Here is a 22066-nt window from a genome sequence, read left to right on the forward strand (position 1 = left end):
GGATAAATTTCTTATGCCAGGCAGCATTAGGAACAAGGAGGGCCAATTTATGCTTGATAACAAGAAGATCTATCTAAAGTCCAGACCTATTGCCAACAAGGAAGGGGTTGCCTTGACAGGTGGAGGGTTCCCTTCACTGCACAGCTTCAAAGAAAAGGCTGCAGGGGCAGTTTTCAGAGCCTCTGTAGACAAAATTCCCATCTGGTTAGAAGTTAGACTAGATGTCACGTCTCAGATTAGCTCCTATTAAGAAATTCTTTAATGCTGTATTGCTTTTTGAGCAGTGCAGAAACGAGACACTGACCAAGATCTAACACTCTATTCCTAGATAAGGTCAGAATGAATTCTTGATTCAGATATAGTGAATGATACTATAAACAAATTAGGAGATCAAGGGATAGTCTGCCTCTCAGATCTGTGGAGAAGAAGGACATTTATGGCCAAAGAAGAACTACGGCATATTATCAAATACAAAATGGATAATTCTGATTATATTGAATTAAAAAGGTTTTGCACAAACGAAAGGGCAGCAGGGCTAGCCAAACATTATGCTGGGCTGTGCCTGTGGACAAGGAGGAATGAGCACTTGCTGGCAAAGTACTTTAGGAAGCAAAAACAATTCCAGGACAGAAGTTGAAGAACCCTACATGTGACTTAGGTAACAACTGCTCCTGAGGTTGAAGCCCTGGACAGAATTCAGAAGATAACAGTAAGGAGGAGCTGAGGGTTACCCAGCATGAACCAGAGCTCAGACTTCACTGTAATAATCATCATAATTATAGTCTGCAACAAATAAAATAAAACCTGTAACCTCTCCCTCCGAGGCTGATTGCCAGAGCCATACATACCAATCTTACACATGAAGACCAACCGATTTTAAGGTACCAAACAGTTTTCTTTGATGGTACTCACAGCAGGGGTTAGCAGGAAGCAAGAGCAAGTGTGTGTATGTCTCTGGGTCTCTCTTTCTGAGATTCTCTGAATCTCTCTACATCTCTGCCTCTCTCTTTTTCTCTCTGAATCCTTCTTGCCTATGGACTCAAAGCTGGTTATTACATTTACTCTCCTCTGGGATTACCTTGTGCTTAACCCACTCAGCACTGGAAAAGTGGATCAACAAAAGGGAGACACCGGAGTTAGTGCAGCATCCTAAGAAAAGATTAACACTTGCAAGACACAACCTCCGGCCTCAGAGGCCAAGCCCCTCTCTACCTCCAGGATGCACCCCACCAGCTGACATGGCATATAGGGCAATTCCCAGAAGAAAAGTCACTAACAAAAACAAAAGAAAATTCAGGATGAGTAAGCAAAGGAAAAAGAACCTTACAATGGCTACTTTGCTATAAAAGATCACGGTTAATATCCAGAAAATAGTGAGGTTAAAAAACAAGGCATTCCGATCACAAAGAGTAACATAGAAGGTACACAACAAGCCCCAAAGGAGTTCCTGCAAGAACATAAAAAGAAATTCAAAAATCAAATAAGAGATCAAGGAAATATTCGGAAAGGAATTGAAAGCAATCCAAGAAAAGTTAATCAATTTGAAAGAGGTAACAAAAAAGTGCTTGAAAAATAGGAGAAGAGGAATCGAATGACATTATGAAACACCAAAAAATAATTAAACTAGAAAACATAGAAGAGAATCTGAGACATCTCATTAGAAAAACTGGAGAACAAATCAAGGTGAGATAATCTGAGAATTGTCGGGACTACCTAAACTTATTATTTAAAGAACAATCTGGATACAATATTTCAAGAAATTGTGAAAGAAAATTGCCCTGAAGTTCTAGAACAAGCACAGGAAAAGAAAAAAAATCTAATGTTTACCAACTAAAGAGATCACAGGAGAAAACCTTACAAGAATATCCAAGCAAAATTTCAAGATTCCCAGGTTAAGGAGAAAAAACTGCAAACCAACCAGAAAATAAGACAGACTTTGACACTGCAGAAATAGTCAGAATTTTACAAAACCAGCAACTTCAATTCTAACAGATCATAGGTTTGGTTACATTAAATTTCAAAGAACAAAAGACCTGGAGTTGTGTCCTCAATAATTACCAAGAAATCTGGAATAGAATATGGCATGAGGGGGAAAATAGACATTTCACAAACTGAAAGACTTTCGTGTATTTGTAACAAAAAGAGCAGAATTAATGGAAAGTTTAATATAAAAGGTTCAGGGAAAAAGGAAAACATTAAAGACTAATTCCAATGTCCTCATTATTTACTTCTATATGAGAAAATGTTATCAATATAACTCTAGGTGGGGGGTGGGGGGAAGGGTGGAGAGCTGGTAACATAGTAACCTTCCTCTCTGAATTCAGGAGGAAACAATATATACACGGAACGATGTAGAAGTCTTGTGATTTTATAATGAACGTTGGGGATGCAAGGATGGCTCTGGATGGAGGAACCAGGCGAAGTTGGGAAGCCTGAGATCTAGCCCCGGGTTGGGAGGAGGGATAAGTGATGTTTGAGGGCTTTAAAAGAGGGGCCAGGGAAGCAGGAGGAAAGGAGAGCCCAGGAAAGACGTGGAAGAAAGAAATTCTGACACAGCTCAGGGTAAGGAGATCAGGGACAATGGAGGGGCAGAAGGCTTCGAGGGGACACGGATCCTGGGAAAGCAGCATGACTGTGCCCTAAGGTCTTCCTAGGAGCTGGGGACATTGTCTGGGACCCTCTGGTAGAGCTTAGGCTTGGCGAAGGAGCCAGGGCCTGGGGTCTGATCTGGCAGCAACCCAAGAGTCTGGGGGATGGGGGGAGGGGGGAGGGGGAGGAGAGGCAGAGCCACGCAGGAGTTTTGAATGCCCACGTCCAGAGTGGGTCCTCAGGGCAGGCAGAACTCTTGAATCTATCAGGGGCCCAAGTCTGAAGACAGAAGCGCCACGTTTCTAACAGGGATCCAGGAACAAGGCGGGACTCCTGGGTCCTTATGGGCAAGGTCTGAAATTGGGAAAACGGGAACCGGTGATAAATCCGGGGACGGTAACGTCTGACGTTTGGTTACTATTGGGGTGGGAAAAGCAGGGGAAGGGGGCTGGGAAGGGAGGGCTTGTCCAATAGCGGTGTCTGGCAGAGCAGCAGGTTCCTGGTGCTGCAGGTCACTTAATCTCCCCTTCGCAAAGACAAAGGCAAGTAGCAAAAGCTCAGAGGTGGGGGGTAGATATGCCGGGAGGTGGACGGACCTACCTGGGACTGCAGGAGGCAGAGAGAGCTCAAGTCCAGAAGTCCCAGTTTCCAGCCCGCTCACTGCAGGAGATTTCTCCTGGACAAAAGTTCCCACCTTTAACCGCCCCAGAGCTGTCTCCTTCTATGACGCCCAAGAGCGGGATCTCAGGCCGGGAGCTGCTTTTCCGCCCCAAACCCCGCCCTTCGTCACGTGATTTGTCTTCAACACCGGAGAGGCCCAACGGCTGCCCTGGACTCCTCCCAGGCTTCCAAACTCCCCCCCAAGGGCTCATATTCCACCTGGATCACCGCCCACCAGGCTGTTCCGCTCGGAGATCTCCTCCTCTCCCCAGGCTGCCTCCTTTTCCCACTCTTAGCAAATATGGTCCCAACTGCAACTCGACTTTGGGAACTTTGGGGATTCTATTTACCTTCAAGTGTTAATGCAGATTGGATTGGATTTTCTCCTGATCTAAATTAGAATGAGGGCTCACTTAAAGAAACACTTGTTCTTCCATCCAGTTTTAGGGATATTTGAGCCTCTACGGGGAGATCACTAAAAATTTGACGTTGAGGTCATATGATCAGGAGGAATAAACATCCGGTATAATTGGATCAGAATGACTCCATTCTACTCTGAAGGCAGTAAAATATCCACAGGGTCAAATGGTCGGAAGGATGAAGATTTTTTTATGGAAGACAATTCAGAAATGCATTGAAGTCGTTTCACTGGCAATTTTTCTTCACGTTTTAAAACGAAAACCTTATTTATATTATTGTTATGTTTCTAATCTTATATTGGGATTTAGGAAAACCACCGTATAAAAAATGCTAATCTAAAAATGATTCTGAGAGTGTGATATTGATGAGGTTTAGGTTTTGGGGTTCCCTTTCAGGGAACCAAATGATAAGGGCTAGATTTAGGGAACCAAGATGAGATTAGGGTTTCTGATGGGCAGGGAGTTCAATAAGGTCTAATGGCAGGTTTGGGGTTCAGGGAACCAAATGGAGAGGTTTGACTCCCCTACACCCCCTTGGCATTTTTCAATTAGTTATCTGAGATAGGACATCTGGACTCATATCTTTTGGAATGTCAGAGTGGCCAGATTTGTACAGCCCTAATTATCTCATCCCTAATGAACAGGAAAGGGTGGAGGGCCATAGCATATTGACTCAGGGAATTGGAGATATGATAATTCAAAGAAACTAATGCAGGGAAACTGAGGTAGAACAATTCAAGGAAACTGTGGCATTAACACTTTCAGTATAAAAGTTTCCTTGTTTATATATTTATGTATTTGAATGTTTACTTTTGCTTTGTCTGATAGCATGATGGCAACCTCTGGTTATTTTTTAAAAATTCACTTGATGAATTTTTTTTCTTTTTCCCCAGTTTTATTTTGTGTATATCTTTGTTGTTAAAATGTGATTCTTTAAAGCATTAGAATGCAGGATTTTGGTTTTTTATCCAATCTGATATTCTTTTTATTGGCTTGTTTAACCCATTCACATTTCAAGTTCTTAGAGTTAAGCTTATATTTTCCTTTAACTGTCTCTTAATTGGGGGAAGAAAGTGTCGGCTTTTTATTTCCCCCTCTTCTCTTGTAAAAACAGTGTTAAATTCCTTTGGTTACTTTTATCTTTTTATAGGGTGACCTGTTCCCAGTGACTGTCTTCCTCTCATTTCAGATCCCTTTTCTCATTTGTTAGCCCTTTGTCATTTAGAGTTTAGTCTACTAGTACCTCTCTCCTATTTTTATCTACCTATGTATTTCTTCCCCTCCTTTTTCCCTCTTAGTCAAATAGATTTCCTCTTCCTCTTTTTCCATTCAACTAGTCCAGTTCATTCATTTATTATTAGTTTTTGGGTTTTGTGTGTTCTCTCACTCTCACCATCTTTTCTCTCTCTTTTCTGTTTACTCTAGATCCTCATTTCTGATTTATGACTCCTATTATTCTTCTCTTTTCTTTGTATTCATCATACAATTAAAGCTTTCAAAGTATCTATTCAATTCTCTACCTTCTAGGTAGTTTCTTGCCACAAATTTCCCTTTTCCATTGGGTCTCACTCTCAGAACAATATCAGATATTGTGAGAGGAAATTACCTGTTGGGAAGGCTCTTTCTGCACTTCTAATCTCGAACCTCTTCTGTCGACCTTTCTACATTTTCGTGAAAATGTCATCCCTCTGTCGATGCTCTCCCACTCTTCCTAGTGTCAGTTATTCCCAAAGATTCCAACTCTCCCTTCCAGAATGAGAACATTTTTCAGTTACCAAATACACCAGAGCTCATCCAGTGTAAGGAGCTCATTTCCCTTTACCTGTTGAAGTCTTTGTCAGTGAAAGACTCCCACCTCCAAAGTAAGGTCTCCTTTAAAGATTTAAAAAAATCTTTTCCTCCTCATCTCCCCCACACCTATTCCCCTGTAGGCTCTATTCTTTCTGAGAAATCACTCACACTGTGTACCCTGTTCTCTGCTAGCCCTTGATTTCATCTGGGCATATCATTCACCTCTCTATCCTGTTCCTCTCCCTTCCTTTTATGCACTCTCCCAAAATGTAATGGAGTGCCACAAAATTGTATTCACCATGTAGACTGGCTTTCACCAAGTTCTGTCATTATTCCCCTGTTCAGCTTTTCACTGTCACCTCAACCAGATTTCTATCTTTACCCTATCACCTTGTACACATTTAGAAAGAAGTCTCTTACTGATTTTTTTCTGTTGTCACTATTGCTGCTGCTATCTTTGCCTGCTTCACTTATTGGCAATGCAAATGGTTGCATTTCTATTGTTTGAGATATTCAAAATACAAATAATCTCATTAGTTCTGGTTTTCTTTTCAAACTTTTTTTCTTTTTTAATTTTTTATTAAAGCTTTTTATTTACAAAACATCTACATGGGTAATTTTTCTAACATTGACTCTTGCATAACCCTTTGTTGCAAATTTTCCCCTCCTTCCCCCCAACTCCTCCCCTAGCTAGCAAGTAGTCCAATACATGTTAAATATGTTGAAATACATGATAGATCCAATACATGTATGCATATTTATACAGTTATTTTGTCAAACTTTTTTTCAAGAGAAGAGACTTACAGCAAGGAGTACTATTAGAAATGCTCATCATACACTAACAAAAATGATGGATTCAGAATGCAGAATTTGGACATGGATACTATCTGAATTTATTTTACTTGACTATACATATTTGATAGAAGGAGGTGGTAATTAGTGGAAAAGTGGAAAAGTCCAGTGGAAAAGAAACATGAGGAAAAGCAATTTTAAATAAAAATTTCTTGGGAAAAGAGAATATTTCATTATATTGAATGATGAACAGTTATGTTAGATTTAGAAATTTAAGAGAGTGAGAACATAGAAGATGAGAAAATTTTAGTTCTCCTCCCTCTTTTCATTCTCATACAAAGAAATATGTACATACATAAAATTCATTCATTGGTCCACCCATCATGTTAAATATAGCACTTAGCATCTATTAATTATCCACTATTTTTAATAGCTGCTTCAAAGGGAATGTACAATGGAAAATCACTGGACTCTAGAAGTCTACATTCTAACATTCCCACAGAAAAGACAGCACACACAAACTAAAGCTGGTATTGTTAGAGATTGTAAGCCCTTTCGTCCATGGCGCCTAAGGAAGGAGTCAAGACTGAAAACAATGACCACATTAATTTGAAGGTGGCAGGGCAAGATGGGTCGGTGGTGCAATTTAAGATTAAGAGACACACACCACTTAGTAAACTAATGAAAGCCTATTGTGAACGACAGGGTTTGTCAATGAGGCAGATCAGATTCCAATTTGATGGGCAACCAATCAATGAAACAGACACACCTGCACAATTGGAAATGGAGGATGAAGATACAATTGATATATTCCAGCAGCAGACAGGAGGCATTTACTAAAGAGAACATGCAACTCTACTCCAGAACTATGCTCCCAAGGAAAACAATGCATTCACAATTAGAAAACCAAGATTTGGTTCATCCACATCCTGACTACTGCAGTATAGAGGATAGAGTTATAGGGATGGGCATTTAAATAATTCATGAACTGCCTTCTTGAGCAGTAGATTGAGAGCTTCATTCCAAGTAACAGTGTGGACAATTGTAAAAACCAGAAAAAAGATTTCCCCAACAGAATCTATTAAGATGGGGGGACTGAGAAAGGATTGATCATGAGTGTCAATTTCTATTTTTCTCTAGGTCTCTCTGACTTTGGTGGTAGTTCTGATCATCAAGATACCACTATCATGAAATCTAAAAACTTGAGTGTTGTCTTCTTCTCCCAGACAGGAATTGGGGTTCTAGGGAATTTCTTTATTTGTCTCTTCACCCTTCTGTTTCTCAGTGGACATAGGATGAGATGTATAGATACCATTGTCACTCAACTGGCTTTGGCCAACTGCCTGGGACTTCTCTCAAAAGGCATCCAGACAATGACAGCTTTGGGATTGGTGAATTTCCTGGATGAAATTGGCTGTAAAATTGTTTTCTATCTTCACAGAGCAGCTCAGAATCTTTCACTCAATGTAAACCGCCTTCCGAGTTGCTTTCAGGCCATCACCATCAGCCCCAGCAACTCCATTTGGGCAGATCTTAAAGCCAGAGCTCCCAAATGCCTCATTTCCTCTTGTCTCTTCTGTTGGACTTACCACCTACTTTTTTTTTTTTTTTTTTTTTTTTTGAGGATCAAATGAGATATTTATTTCTTTTTCTTCTTTCATAATTATAACTTTTTATTGACAGAACATATTCCTGGATAATTTTTTACAACATTATCCCTTGCACTCACTTCTGTTCTCACTTTTCCCCTCCCTCCCTTCACCCCCTCCCCCAGATGGCAAGCAGTCCTATATATGTTAAATATGTCACAGTATATCCTAGATACAATATATGTCTGCAGAACCGAACAGTTCTCTTGGTACACAGGAAGAATTGAATTCAGAAGGTAAAAATACCCCGGGAAGAAAAACAAAAATGCAAACAGTTTACATTTATTTCCCAGTATTCTTTCTTTAGGTGTAGCTGCTTCTGTCCATCACTGAGCAACTGAAACTGAATCAGATCTTCTCTTCTTCCAAGAAATCCACTTCCATCAGAATACATCCTCACACAGTATCGTTGTTGAAGTATATAATGATCTCCTGGTTCTGCTCATTTCACTCAGCATCAATTCATGTAAGTCTCTCCAAGCCTGTCTGTATTCATCCTGCTGGTCATTTCTTACAGAACAACACTATTCCATAATATGCATATATCACAATTTATGCAGCCATTCTTCAATTGATGGGCATCCATTCATTTTCCAGTTTCTAGCCATTACAAACAGCCACAAACATTTTTTACCATCTACTTTTAAATGTCTATGTTCTTTGGGGAATTAAAGGAGCAAGGTACAACACAAGCAGGACTGAGATACAACGTTATGGTTCTTATATTCATATTATTCCTTCTACATCTCAAGCCTCCTTACTGACAATTATCTCCCTTCCTGATGCTATTTTTTGGGGACTCATGATCTCTAATAATGGCTACATGGTGTTTCTTTTATACAGACATCACAAGCAAGTCCAGCAAGTTCACCTCACCTGCCTCTCCCCCAGAGACCAGAGACACAAAAACTATCCTCTTGTTAGTGAGCATCTTTGTTTGCTCCTACTTACTCAAGTGCACCTTGACAGCATAGATGTCATTTATAAAGTTCCCACTCAGCTTGATACATACCTCTGCTTTCCTGGCTTCGTTTCCCAGCTGTTAGCCCCTATGTGTTGATCACCACTGACTCACAAATTACCAGGTACTGTTATACTCTTTGTGGGAGGAAAACCCAAATTTTGCTCTGACAACAAGTTAATATTCTCTGCTCATGATGACCTCCTGAAAGCTCAAGATGACCTCCTGAAAGCTCCAGGTGGCGGAAATGAATGCCCACATCAAATGAGACCTGGGTCTGATCTTAAATATTAAACTAGACCAACCTTTCATTTCTTAGAAACAATGAGTGACTTCAGAATATAATGCCAGGATAAGAGTAATTTCAAGTTGATTATTATTAAAACTTTTATTCCTTGTATACTCCTTAGGATCCTAGAATATCAATACAAATATTCCTACTACTACATCAATACCCCACAGATATCAGAAAACAGGAAAAGATCTATAGACAACAATATTCATTAATACTCTTCTCGTGGTAGGATTTAGAAACTACTAGATTATCTTACTATTTGGGAATGACTAAAGTAATTTCATATATTTTTGTCCTGGAATATTACCATCTCACAAAAATAACAAAATGTGTATTTTGAAAGGAAATTTGGAAAATCCCTATGAACTAATGCAGAATGATGTGAATAGAAATAGAAAAAGAATGTTTTCTATTTTCAGCTTTAATCTCAAATTTGTGAAATTGCAGTTTTTAAGAACCATAAAGTTTATACATGTCTCCATTGAATTCTACCTTCTTGCATTTAGGTCAATATTCTGGCCTTCTGAGATCTTATTTGCCCTTGTCTTCTTCACACAAAAGCACCTAGATACACATACATACACACACATATATGTAATTTCTCCAGAGAGAAAAAAACTACACATTATAATAATTTCCTTATACAATTTTGATAAAGGCTGTGGATACCTTTAACTCATTCTTTTATGAGGCAAGAGAGACCCAGTTGAAGTCTCTCTCCAAGCTTAATACAAGTTGCATTTCAGAAGATAACTGATGGTTTCTTTTCATATGTTTTGAACTCTAGTTATAAGAGATCTGGGCAGTTTTATTTTATGTATTTATTTATTTATTTTCTGAGGCAATTGGGGTTAAGTGACTTCCCCAGGGTCATATAGCTAGAAAGTGTTAAGTTAGACCACATTTGAACTCAGGTCCTCCCGACTCCGGGGCTGATGTCCTATCCACTGCACCACCTAGCTATCCCAATTTGAAAATTTCTTAAAATATGATGGCTAAGCTCTGTTTTGGGTCATGGATTTTAGGAAATCCAATTCTCTTTTTTCTCCTTGATGTTTTCCTGATTGGTTGATATACAATTCCTTCTATTTTTCAATATTAGCTCCTGTAATATTTTTCTTTTTCTCAAAGATCATTGATTTTCCTGGGGTATAATCCAATTTTCAGGAAGTTTTTCATTGGCATGAAATTGTGTACTTCATGTGACAAGCTGTTCCATTTGCTCTAGAATTCATTTTCCTTTACTCTCATTTACTGTTAGTATGTAACATTCATGGGGTTAATTTTTGTGCCTTCTAGCATTGCATGATTTTACTCCTTACTTCATTTTCACTTGTGATCAAAAATTATCTATCGACAGAAGAGAAAAAAATTAGAATTAAGACACAAACTTAAGACAAGTTTGTGAGCCATTAACCTGCCTCTGCTCTGATACCTGTAAGGATCTCAGACATTGCAGAAACAGATGTTGCTGAGGGATTATTTCCAGGTGGAGTATTCTTTATGATCTCCAATAACTTACACCTCAGCTCAAGGACTCATTGTGAGAGTCAAGGACTAAGCAGTCTTGATATCTCCAGACAGAAGTCACTTATGATACAGCAAGTTCTCCTTTGGTCTTCTGAAAGCAGCAAATATAGAGGCACCATCATGTGACAGAAGACAAGGTAAGATAAAAATGTTTTCAATTTAAGAATTCTATTTATCGTATATGATACTGTAGATTTTGGGTATTATGAAAATTAAAGTGTTTGCTGACTGGTTTTTGGTTTGTTGTTTGTTTTTTAGAGATTGCACAGAATGCTAGGGAATTATTTGTGAGAAAAATGCTGTGCATTTTACCACGTCTTATGTCTGCACCATTTTACAAGATAGTTCATGGTTGGTGTGCTATGGAAAGTGCAAATTATTAGAATTAATATTTTTAAGTAAAAAAATAGATTTTCAAAAACCTATTTATTTGTTTTCAACACACATTGTTTTGTGAATCCTGTTGGGAGAGCAAAATGGGTGTAAAAGGAAAAAACTAACTCCCATTTAATTGATGGAAATGCTTTTCTCTTTATTTATTTATTTATTTATTTTTTATTTAATTTTTATTTAATAATTACTTTATATTGACACTCGTTTCTGTTCCGATTTTTTTCCCCTCCCTCCCTCCCTACCCCCTCCCCTAGATGGCAAGCAGTCCTTTATATGTTGGATATGTTGCAGTATATCCTAGATACAATATATGTTTGCAGAACCAAACAGTTCTCTTGTTGCATAGGGAGAATTGGATTCAGAAGGTAAAAATAACCCGGGAAGAAAAACAAAAATGCAGATAGTTCACATTCGTTTCCCAGTGTTCTTTCTTTGGGTATAGCTGCTTTTGTCCGTCATTTATCAATTGAAACTCAGGTCTCTTTGTCAAAGAAATCCACTTGATGGAAATGCTTTTCAACTTGAAAATACCTGAAGATTGGGAAATGAATGTAAACTGTTTGCATTTTTGTTTTTCTTCCCGGGTTATTTTTACCTCCTGAATCCAATTCTTCCTGTGCAACAAGAGATCTGTTCGGTTCTGCACACATATATTGTATCTAGAATATACTGTGACATATTTAACATGTATGAGACTGCCTGCCATCTAAAGAAGGGGGCGGAGGGAGGGAGGGGAAAAGCCGGATCAGAAGTGAGTGCAAGGGATAATGCACTTTTTAAAAAAAAAAATTACCCAGGCATGAATTCTGTCAATAAAAAGTTATATTAAAAAAAAAAAAGAAAGAAAATACTTCTGTTTCCAGTAATTCCTGAGCTGCGCTTTACTTGAGGCCTTTTTTGGGAGCTCTTTAGCTGGACTGTTGGGCAAAACCAAGTTTTCACCTAGCCCTCAGCTCCACACTCAGCCTGGGGAACAGCCCCAGAACTAGCCCCAATCCTAGTCCCAGATAGAGATGTACAATTAGAAACTTGTTTCACTTGGGAACCTGATTGTCATTATTTTATCTGTGTAATATGTACATATGCATATTCAACTTTACCAAATGAACTATTGAGCAAGTATTGAACAAGCTGCAGGATGCTTGGCATTCTGAAAATATTACACGGGAAATTAGTCAATTGTCTAAAATACAACATAAAATAGCTGATTCTCATGATGACAGTATTGATCCTGATGGTATTGCAAACAGGTTGTTGAACTGGATCAATTAACCCAATCATCTTAATAATGTATATAGCTTGCTGTTGCATGTTCTGCCTTGGATATGTTTTGTTACCCTGGCACGTTTCCTCCTGCCCTGTTTTGCTCACCACTCCTTACATGAGCTTCAAGCATCCCTACTTTTATCTCAAGGTAGCACAGAAGAACAAGGAGAAGTTGAGGGCTAGCTCCAAGAAGGCAAAGGATTCAGACCAGCTCAGGTTTTCCTGGTAGCTAGCTTGTCCCCTATTCGATGGCTGTGAGAACTCAGGATGATGGCTGACCACCCTTCTGTTCTGTCTCTAGGGAAAAGGATGTCCTTGGAAATTGCAAGGAAGGGAGGAAACTGTCTGGGTGATTTCATAACTAATAGTCCCATGAGAAAAGACTAATGTTCCTAGAAGAACACACTATTGCCTTGGTGAAAGATCTATAAACCCTTGTCCTCAGATGAATAAATGGAGTTTACTCTTATCTCCCACCTGACCTTTATTTCATGTCAGCTTGTCCTTCAGCCCTTCCCCCACCAAGCTCCCAGGCTGCCTGGCTGCTAGAGCTGGATGGGCAGCAACATAAGATAATTCTAAGATAATCAACTGAATTCATGTTATTTAGCAATTTTCTCTCATGTTTCAAAAACATTATTCATACCATTATTTTTATTCTGAATTTTCTCATTTTGCAATTTAGGGAAAAATATTTTCTTAGAAATACTTGTATTTGACAATGATTTCTAGGGGATTATGTAAATGTGCCCTTTGAAAATGAACTCTTCTTTTTATCTGTTCTCTGTAAAATTAATGTGAAAAATTGTAGTTAGAATGTTTGAAAACTTACCTGTTTAACTGGTATATTTTCCTTTAAAATGAATATTAAATTTTTTAACCAAATAACAATTTCTTATCCAAGTCTTTACTCTTTACATTTGTCAAATAGAAGATTATAATTTACATGATATTTCACACCATGTGGGACAGTGACCACCAAACCAAAATATTTCAAATAGATGTTTCTCAGAGTTAGAGCAGAAAGCAGTTGATTGCATTTCTGCAGGAATAGGGTATCACCTCAACTAGTGCAGTCTAGCAGTGGGAGACAAAGTACAGGAGATGGAGTGGAATTTTTTACACTCTGGACTGAGCAACTTTACCACATAGTGGACTCCAGCTAGGAACACACTCCACTTAAGAACAGTAACTATACATTACAAAGCTTACCGATGTGGCAAAGTGGTTTGTGCAAGAGTAAGCAAGGGTACAAGGGGGAGAATTTTTCTGGAACTGTAGCCCCAAACTATGGCACTCTTCTGGGGGGTCAGCTTTCTGAAAAGGCCTCACAAAACCTCAAACCCACACAACACAATTTAACACTGTAAGTCAAAATGGAGTTCTAAGCCACAGATATTTTAAAAGAAAATTAGAACATGGAACACATGACTTATCACACAGATAGAAAGCCAAAGAATTTAGGAATAAACAAGAGAATGAAGAGGAAAATTAAGTAATAAAAACAATTTAAAATCAGATTTAAAAATCTCTTAATCTTTGCTGATTAAGAAGGGAAATTAAAACAATTAGTTTCTCCCATTATAAAGAATTGTCTTTGAACACCAATCATGGGATTTCAGAGAAAAACTCAAATGTATTTTCTAATCATTATACACAGTATAATGCTTCTTTCCAGTGTGAATATTGTGATTTATATTGACCTTTATATTCCAGGTAAGGGCAAGTCTTTCTTCAGCACATTTCTAAGTCTTCTTTCCACTCCATATACTCAGATTTAAACTCAGAAATGAATCTGGACTAAAGACTTTCCCATGCCAAGTCCATAGGAGATTTCCCAAGCAGAAAATCTCTGCTGAATAACAAGCTCTGTCCTCCATCTTTATGCCATTATCCATGATTTCAATCTTCTAGGAATTTTCTGGAGGCAATTTGGGGATGAAGTGAGCCTGAATGTTTTTCCACATGGATTATATGAATGAGGTTTTATATCTAGTATGGAATCTCCCATGTCTAGTCACGGACTAATATATATTAAAAACTTTACCATGATCCAGCCACTCAAAAAGTTTTCCCCTAATGTGCATTCTCTGTTGTTAAGCAAGATTTGAGCTTTGTCTGAAGGTTTTCAAATACATGAGGTTTCTATCCTGTGTGGATTTTCTCATGTTTACGAAGACTATGACGCCGTGTGAAAGCCTTTCCACAGTCATTACCTTCATAAGGCTTCTCTCCTGGGTGGATTTTCTGATGTTTTATGAGGCAGTTTTTGTATTTGAAAGTCTTTCCACATGGCTTACATTCATAAGCCTCTTCTGCAGTGTAGATTGTATGATGGGAAGTAAGATTGCTGCGCTGTGTGAAAGCCTTTCCACAGTCATTATATTCATAAGGCTTCTCTCCAGTGTGGATTCTCTGATGGACAGCAAGATTGGAGCGATATGTGAAAGTCTTTCCACATGTGTTACATTCATAAGGCTTCTCTCCAGTGTGGATTCTCTGATGGACAGCAAGATTGGAGCGATATATGAAAGTCTTTCCACATTTGTTACATTCATAAGGCTTCTCTCCAGTGTGGATTCTCTTATGTGCATCAAGATAGGAGTGATATGTGAAAGCCTTTCCACATTCATTACATTTATAAGGCTTCTCTCCAGTGTGGATTCTCTGATGGACAGCAAGATTGGGGCGCATTGTGAAAGCCTTTCCACATTCATTACATTTATAGGGCTTCTCTCCAGTGTGGATTCTCTGATGAACAGCAAGATGGGAGTGCATTGTGAAAGCCTTTCCACATTCATTACATTTATAAGGCTTCTCTCCAGTGTGGATTCTCTGATGGACAACAAGATGGGAGCGATATGTGAAAGTCTTTCCACATTGATTACATGTATAAGGCTTCTCTCCAGTGTGGATTCTCTGATGGGCAGCAAGAGGGGAGCGATCTATGAAAGCCTTTCCACATTCATTACATACATAAGGCTTTTCTCCAGTGTGGATTCTCTGATGGACAGCAAGATGGGAGCGCATTGTGAAAGCCTTTCCACAATGATTACATTTATAGGGCTTCTCTCCAGTGTGGATTCTCTGATGTTTAGCAAGACTGGAGCGATATTTGAACACCTTTCCACATTTGTTACATTCATAAGGCTTCTCTTTAGTGTGCATTCTCTGATGATTAGCAAGATTGATAGGAGATGTGAAAGTTTTTCCACATTTGTTACATTTGTAAAGCTTCTCTCCAGTGTGGATCCCCTGATGTGCATCAAGGCAGAAGCGCTTTGTGAAAGCCTTTCCATGTTCATTACATTCATAAGACTTCTCTCTAGTGTGGATTCTCTTATGGGAAGTAAGACCGCTGTGCTGCATGAAAGCCTTTCCACATTCATTACATTCATAAAGCTTCTCTCCAGTGTGAATTCTCTGATGGACAGCAAGACTAGAGCGATATATGAAAGCTTTTTCACATTCATTACATTCATAAGGCTTCTCTCCAGTGTGGATTCTCTGATGTTCATGAAGTCTGTAACTCCATATGAAAGTCTTTCCACATTCATTACATGCATAAGGCTTCTCTCTAGTGTGCGTTCTCTGATGGTTAGCAAGATTGGCAGGAGATGTGAAAGCCTTTCCACATTCATTACATTTATAAGGCATCTCTCCAGTGTGAATTCTCTGATGTTGAGCCAATTTGGAATAACATTGGAAATACTTTCCACATTGATTACATATGTAAGATTGTTTTTCTGTGCGAATTCTCTCATGTTTAGCAGGAGCAGATCGCTCTCTCAAAGCCTTTCCATGTTTCTTACATTCATGAGGTTTCTCTCCAGCATGGACTTTCTGATGCTTGGCAAGGGAAGAAAGTGCAAGAAAAGCTTTATCACATTCATGACCCTCGGGTATTTTCTCTTCAGGATATATATTCTTATCTTTAGCTACACTGGAACTCTTTCTTAAAGCATTTCTGTGTGTATTCCATTCACAGTGTTCCTCTCTGTTTCTTTTCTGCTTAGCAACAACAGCCCTGTGTTCACTATATTGAAAAAGGTCTTTCCATGAGATCATTTTCAGATTTACACTCATCTCCTTCATATCAAACCATGTCTCTGCATCTGAAAGAAATAAACACACACGGATAAATATACCCTCTAATGCTGACTGATAATAAAATTATTGACTCTTATTTAACTTCTCCAGGCAAAAAGTTTTCAAACTGGACAGATTCAATCATTTTTAAATGCTATTAGCTCATACCAATAAAGGGATTCAATGAACACAGAGTTCCACACACAATACAATGACATTGGACCCCCACAACAAAGCTGAGACAAAGGCAAAGTGAAAGATCTCATAATTTAGAAATCAGGCTACGAGCTCTGAATGGCTGAGTAACCTGATCCAAATCCATGCAGCAGGGATTAAAAATAGAACCTGGTAAAGGAGACTTTTCAATCTATTGCACTACACAGATGTTTTCCACTTTACTTCCAATCCTTTCTTTCAAATTTAATCTCAAGCACCACCTAGCTGTGCACCACTGGGAATGTGCTTCTTTACCTCAGTTTTCCTGTAGAATGAAGGTAATAATTATACCCATTTCCCAGGTTATTGGGAGCATCAAAAGAGATAATACTTATAAAACTTTGGCATACAGTAGGTACCATATGCTTCTTAACTACTATTATTGTCACCTTGATTCTCTTCACCTCAACTCCTTCTTCCTTCATAAACTCCCCCTTCCCTCTCTCTCTCTCTCTCTCTCTCTCTCTCTCTCTCTCTCTCTCTCTCTATCTCTCTATATATACATATATATATATAATATATATATATATATATATATATATATATATATATATATATATGTCTGTGGAACATAATGCATTTCTGCAATGTTCACTTTAAAATGTAATATTCTCTGTTGAATCTTTGGTCTCTGGAACAGCCTTCATTTCAGTTTAGTGATCACCACACGAGTAGTCAGGGGTTAAAGTCCAAATCCTTTATTGTCTCCTTCAAAGTCCTATCTCCTTCACTTGGGGCTCGGCTAGTTTTCTGGAGGCCTTCCAGATCTTGGTTTCAGTAGAGAAACAAAGGAGGAAAGCCTGCCACCACTTCTCTGCCTTTCCTAGTTCTGATTTTGGCTGAGTTTGTCTGAGCTTATATACTCTCTTATCATAAATGTGAATCTTGTGGAACTATAGTAAGTATTAAGTACATATACTGAACTAGAGAACTGTTTCCTTTGCTTGGATTACTAAGAATAAGTTTCACAAACGCTTGCTTATGCTCAAACCATCTCCAAGTTTTTATGCCAGATTTAAAACTTCTTGACAGCTTCTCTTTGTACACCCAGGGCTTAATGCAATGCACAGAACAGAACAGGTGCTTAATCAATGTGTATTGATTGGTTGACATTACGCAGGGCTCATCACATGGCCTAACCCCACCTCAGTGCTTGCATGCTGGTCCCTCTGAGGGGCCAAATCTATGTTTCTATTTCAGTCTCTTTCCTGCTCCCTCTGATCTATGAACAAATCCCATAGTAAAGATAACAAGGGCCTAGTGCTTTTATGGAATAACCAGGAATCTTTCCCTCCATATCCCTAACCTAAGGGAAGCTGTCAGTTATGTAGTGAGTGACTTGGATTTAAGTGAAGGAGAGTTGCCCAAATCACTGGCCTCACTTTCCCCCACACAGCCTTCTTTGTCCTGTGGCCAGGTATAGATCAGGATTACTGGAGATGGCTTTGGATGCAGGGAGAGATCTGGGCCTGCTTAGGGTAAAGTCTCCAACAGATCTCCTGTAACTGAGGCTGCCCCCATCCACTGATTAAGGCTAGAGAGCAATAGAGGCAAAGAATTTCCTCTCTTACCTAGGCTAAAAAAAAATCTCAATAAATAAAAAGGAATGAATGAATGACTCAGGGAGGATCTCAAGGTTTCTGGCCAAAGCAGAAATGACTGGAATTTACACTTGGTCTAAGTCAATGAGGACCCAAACAAAGAACAAATGGGGTTTAGCAAGGGCCTATGGGTGCTCAATGAGAATCAGACTGATTTTGATTTAAGGTTTGTTCCTTAAGAAAGGAATCAGGGCACAGTGGATAGAGTACCAGCCCTGAAGCAAAGAGGACCTGAGTTCAAATCTGTCCTCAGACAATAATTCCTAGCTGTTTATGCCTGGGGAAGTCACTTAACCCCAATTGTCTCAGCAAAATAAATAAATAAGAAAAAAAAAAAAGAAAAGAAAGCCTAAAGGAAATCTATCCAAAGGCAGTTCAGTGATGAAAAAGAGAAGGAAAATGCTTTTAAGAGTATTTGTAGTTAAGGGTATATGATATCCTAGATGAACAGAGGGATGGAAGAAAAGAAGAAAAAAGGAAACAGGCAAGGAAAGGAGAAGAGAGAGAGAGAGAGAGAGAGAGAGAGAGAGAGAGAGAGAGAGAGAGAGAGAGAGAGACAGAGAGAGAGAGAGAGAGAGAGAGACAGAGAGAGAGAGAGAGAGAGAGAGAGAGAGAGGAGGAAGGGAGGGAAGTAGGCAAGAAGGGAGTCTTGCAACTGATCAATTCTAACTTGTGACTAGCTTTCCTCAAAGGTTGTTATTTGTCCTATGTATCGGTGCTTACCTGTAGCCTGCATGGGGAAGTGGGCAGAGGATGAAAGGGGGACGGAGGGAAAGAATAAAACAAAAAGTGCACAGCAAAGAACAAAAGAAAAACTCAAGGAAAGAAAAAAGCAATGGGTGATTCTGAATACATTATCTTTCATTTATGGTTTATGGAAATTTATTATTATATATTTTGAATTGTCTCTCATGTTCTGCTCAACATAAAACATTTTCTGTCTTTTTCTATTTTCTTTTAGTTTCAAATAAATATCAAAAAAGTAAAAATAAATGCTTTTTGGCTTAAGGAAGGTCTAAGAAAAGTCATATTAGACAGCCTGAACCCTCTTTTTTTTTAAATTGTAGATACTTAGATGGCCCCAAATTTCCAATACATACTCCACTAGGATCACTGATTCTTCATTAGAAGGGAATTGAAAAGACATGGAGTCCAACCCCCTCATTTTATAGATGAAGAGACTGAAGGTCAGAGAATCAGAGAGTTGCTCAAGATCTCCCTAATACAAGAGTCTGAAAAAGCATTCCAAGCCAGTTTTCCCCCCACATGCCCATCACATTAAGAAGCCTCCTGGGATAGCAGCCTGCAGCCCAACTTGCAACTCACTCACCAAGATAGGAGTTTCTCAGGCCTCTTCTCTCCACATGGGTGATGAAATCTTCTCTGGGAACTGAAAGTCCTGGGAGGGGAAGATAGTGAGTGTGAGCCTTGAAACTTGTCATTTATTCCTCATTTGAACAGGCAATGGTGCAAGGACCACTGGGTGGTTCCAAGGACAATAAGGATGGTTTTCAGGGTGCTTATTGCCAAAGGAAGAGGGCAAAGGGGAAAGGAGTCCAAGCAAGCAATCTGGAAGCAGAAGATCCTGATTTTGCTGCTTCCTTCACAGCAGAATGGCCACACCCCACAGCTTCCATTTTCTGGACATTAGAAGCAGCTGGTGGCACAGAGAAGAGAGCACCAGGCCTGCAATCAGGAAGCCCTGAGTTCAAATTTGGATTTAGATATATCCTGACTGTGTGACTCTGGGCAAGTAATTTCATCATTTTGCTTCAGCCTCCAGACCTGTAAAATGAAGGTAAGGATGCAGCCCAAAACAAAGGGTTTTGGTGAGGATCAAGTGGGATAATATGCATGAAGGAAGATCTGAGCACAAGGCCTGGATCCCAGCAAATGCATGGAAAGAACTCCTCCCTTCCCTTTCTCTTCCTGTATCGGTACAGGCTTCTGGGGGATATAGGAAGGAAGAACAAGGGCCCACTTGCTGTGCTGGGAATTTATGAGTTACACCAGGGGCAGTGAAGTAAAAATTTATTTTTTTTACCCAAAAGAACATTACAAAGACACAATGGTTCTCCCCAAGAGGAAAGGGGTTCCTTCTCCTATCCCACGTTCAGTGAAAAGGGGCAGAACCAGTTTTCTGAAGGTTTGCAGACACAATCGCCAGGTTCCCAACCTACAATGCAAAGACCACTCAGAGAAGAACAGGCAGCAGAAGGATGATTTCCCTTGGAGACAGGAGGCAGCCCTTGGGCCTTTCTGAGAACTGGTAAAAGCCTGAAACTCTGCACCCTAGGGAGGGGATGGTGACACTCCTGTTGATGGCAGTTCCAGAGTTCTAAGGGAAGCACTCCTTACCCAGGAAGAGCAAGTTCTCGGCATTCTCCAGCATGACCTCCTTGTGCAGCTCTTTCTCATCCGGGTCCAACAGACCCCACTCCTCTAGGCTGAAGTCCACAGCCACATCCTTGAAGGTCACCAGCTCCTAAAACACCAACACCCAGAGGACTGAAGAGTTGAAACACGCTTCATAACTGACCTAATCCAATGCTCCTCAATGTACAAAAGGGACCTGAAGCATCAGGAAGGGATCTGCCCAATGGTGACAGCCCTTACAGGATTCAGAGTCAGCAATAACACCAAAGTCCCTGCAAAGTCCAGCAGAATATAGAGAAACACATTTTATATTTTCATTTGGAATAAAATTGAGAAATGTCTTACTAGGAAATTACTGCCTATGGAATTGGGAAAGTTATGGGTTCTATCAGAGAGATGAGGATTTTTGGAGGTGAAATCAGACAGTGCTATGTTAAGAAAATGGCATGAAGTGTTTGTGTGAAGCTAGCAAGTATTATGTACTGTGGAGCTAAAACATTTCTATAATCACTGAGGAGAAAAAAAAGATCTTGTGAATTTTCCAAAGGTCAGAAATTGTCTTACCCAGATGAAAACACTATCCTTCCCTGCAATAATATTTTATTTTTCCAAATGCATGTACAGATACTTTTCAACATTCATTTTGTAAGATTTTGTGTTCCAAATTTCAGAATCACACCCTTCTTAATGGATCTGGCCCAATGGTCACCAATTCACAAAAGCAAACTGAAGCAGAGAGAAGGGATTTACCCAAAGGTCACATCCTTTGTGAGAACATTAAGAAGCACTCATGCAAAGGCCTCCCACCTACACTGTATACAGCTGATGTGGACACAGCTGCTGACATGTTGTTTTCCTTGTTAGAATGGAAGCTTCTTGAGGGCAGGGAATGCTTTTTTCTTTTTGCATCTCCTTTATATTCGCACAGAGCCTCTTCCCTTTCTAAATGCCTGTTCCTTTGACCAAAGGAACAGTAAAGGGAGAGAAAGGTAAAGTATGAGCTGAATATGATGGAGTTATTCTAGAAGTACCTAATTACAGCTGAGGGGTCTCAGGAGATAAAGAAAATAAAATGGATAAAAGAAAACCTACCAGGAAGCAAAGAAATGCTGGACAGCTCCTGAACCACGGGTAGCATTTATTATGTAGGTTTGTTTTATTGAATCTACTCTTATGTTCTGCTGGTTAACTGAAATTTTTTTCTTTTCTTATTTTGTATTTAAGATGAAAACAAATTATAATAGGGGCCACTAGATAGGACAGTGGACAGAGCACTGGCACTGAAGTTCAGGAGAACCTGAGTTCCAATCCTACCTCAGACACTTAATACTTCCTAGCTGTGTGAGCCTGGGCAAAGTCATTTAATAACAATAGCTTTGGCAAAAATTATATATATATATAAAACCACAAAAATGGTAAAGAGAAGCGATTCAGAAAGA

General features: G+C 39.3%; 2 protein-coding genes across 2 annotated transcripts in view; one reads left to right on the top strand and one right to left on the bottom strand.

The window, feature by feature from the left end:
• The first annotated feature begins 3165 nt into the window (after positions 1 to 3165).
• On the top strand, positions 3166 to 11286 carry LOC127557680 (small ubiquitin-related modifier 2-like). The gene is made up of 2 exons (XM_051990987.1): positions 3166 to 3379; positions 6802 to 11286. The coding sequence occupies exons 1-2, from the start codon at positions 3166 to 3168 to the stop codon at positions 7089 to 7091; spliced, it is 504 nt and encodes a 167-aa protein (XP_051846947.1). The 3' UTR covers positions 7092 to 11286.
• A 1944-nt stretch (positions 11287 to 13230) lies between these two features.
• Positions 13231 to 22066, bottom strand: part of LOC127556803 (zinc finger protein OZF-like) — a 66221-nt gene continuing 57385 nt past the window's right edge. Inside the window, exon 5 of the mRNA XM_051990245.1 lies at positions 13231 to 16460. Coding sequence (XP_051846205.1) covers positions 14491 to 16460 — 1970 coding nt within the window. The 3' untranslated portion in view covers positions 13231 to 14490. The remainder of the gene's footprint in view (positions 16461 to 22066) is intronic.

The sequence above is a fragment of the Antechinus flavipes genome, chromosome 3 (genome assembly GCF_016432865.1).
Source record: "Antechinus flavipes isolate AdamAnt ecotype Samford, QLD, Australia chromosome 3, AdamAnt_v2, whole genome shotgun sequence".
Taxonomy (NCBI): Eukaryota; Metazoa; Chordata; class Mammalia; order Dasyuromorphia; family Dasyuridae; genus Antechinus; species Antechinus flavipes.

Coding starts and splice junctions, on each gene's coding strand:
- LOC127557680 (XM_051990987.1), top strand. CDS start 3,166: ATGCCGGGAGGTGGACGGACCTACCTGGGACTGCAGGAGGCAGAGAGA. Junction 3,380..6,801: donor CAAACCCCGCCCTTCGTCAC/GTGATTTGTCTT, acceptor AGAGATTGTAAG/CCCTTTCGTCCATGGCGCCT.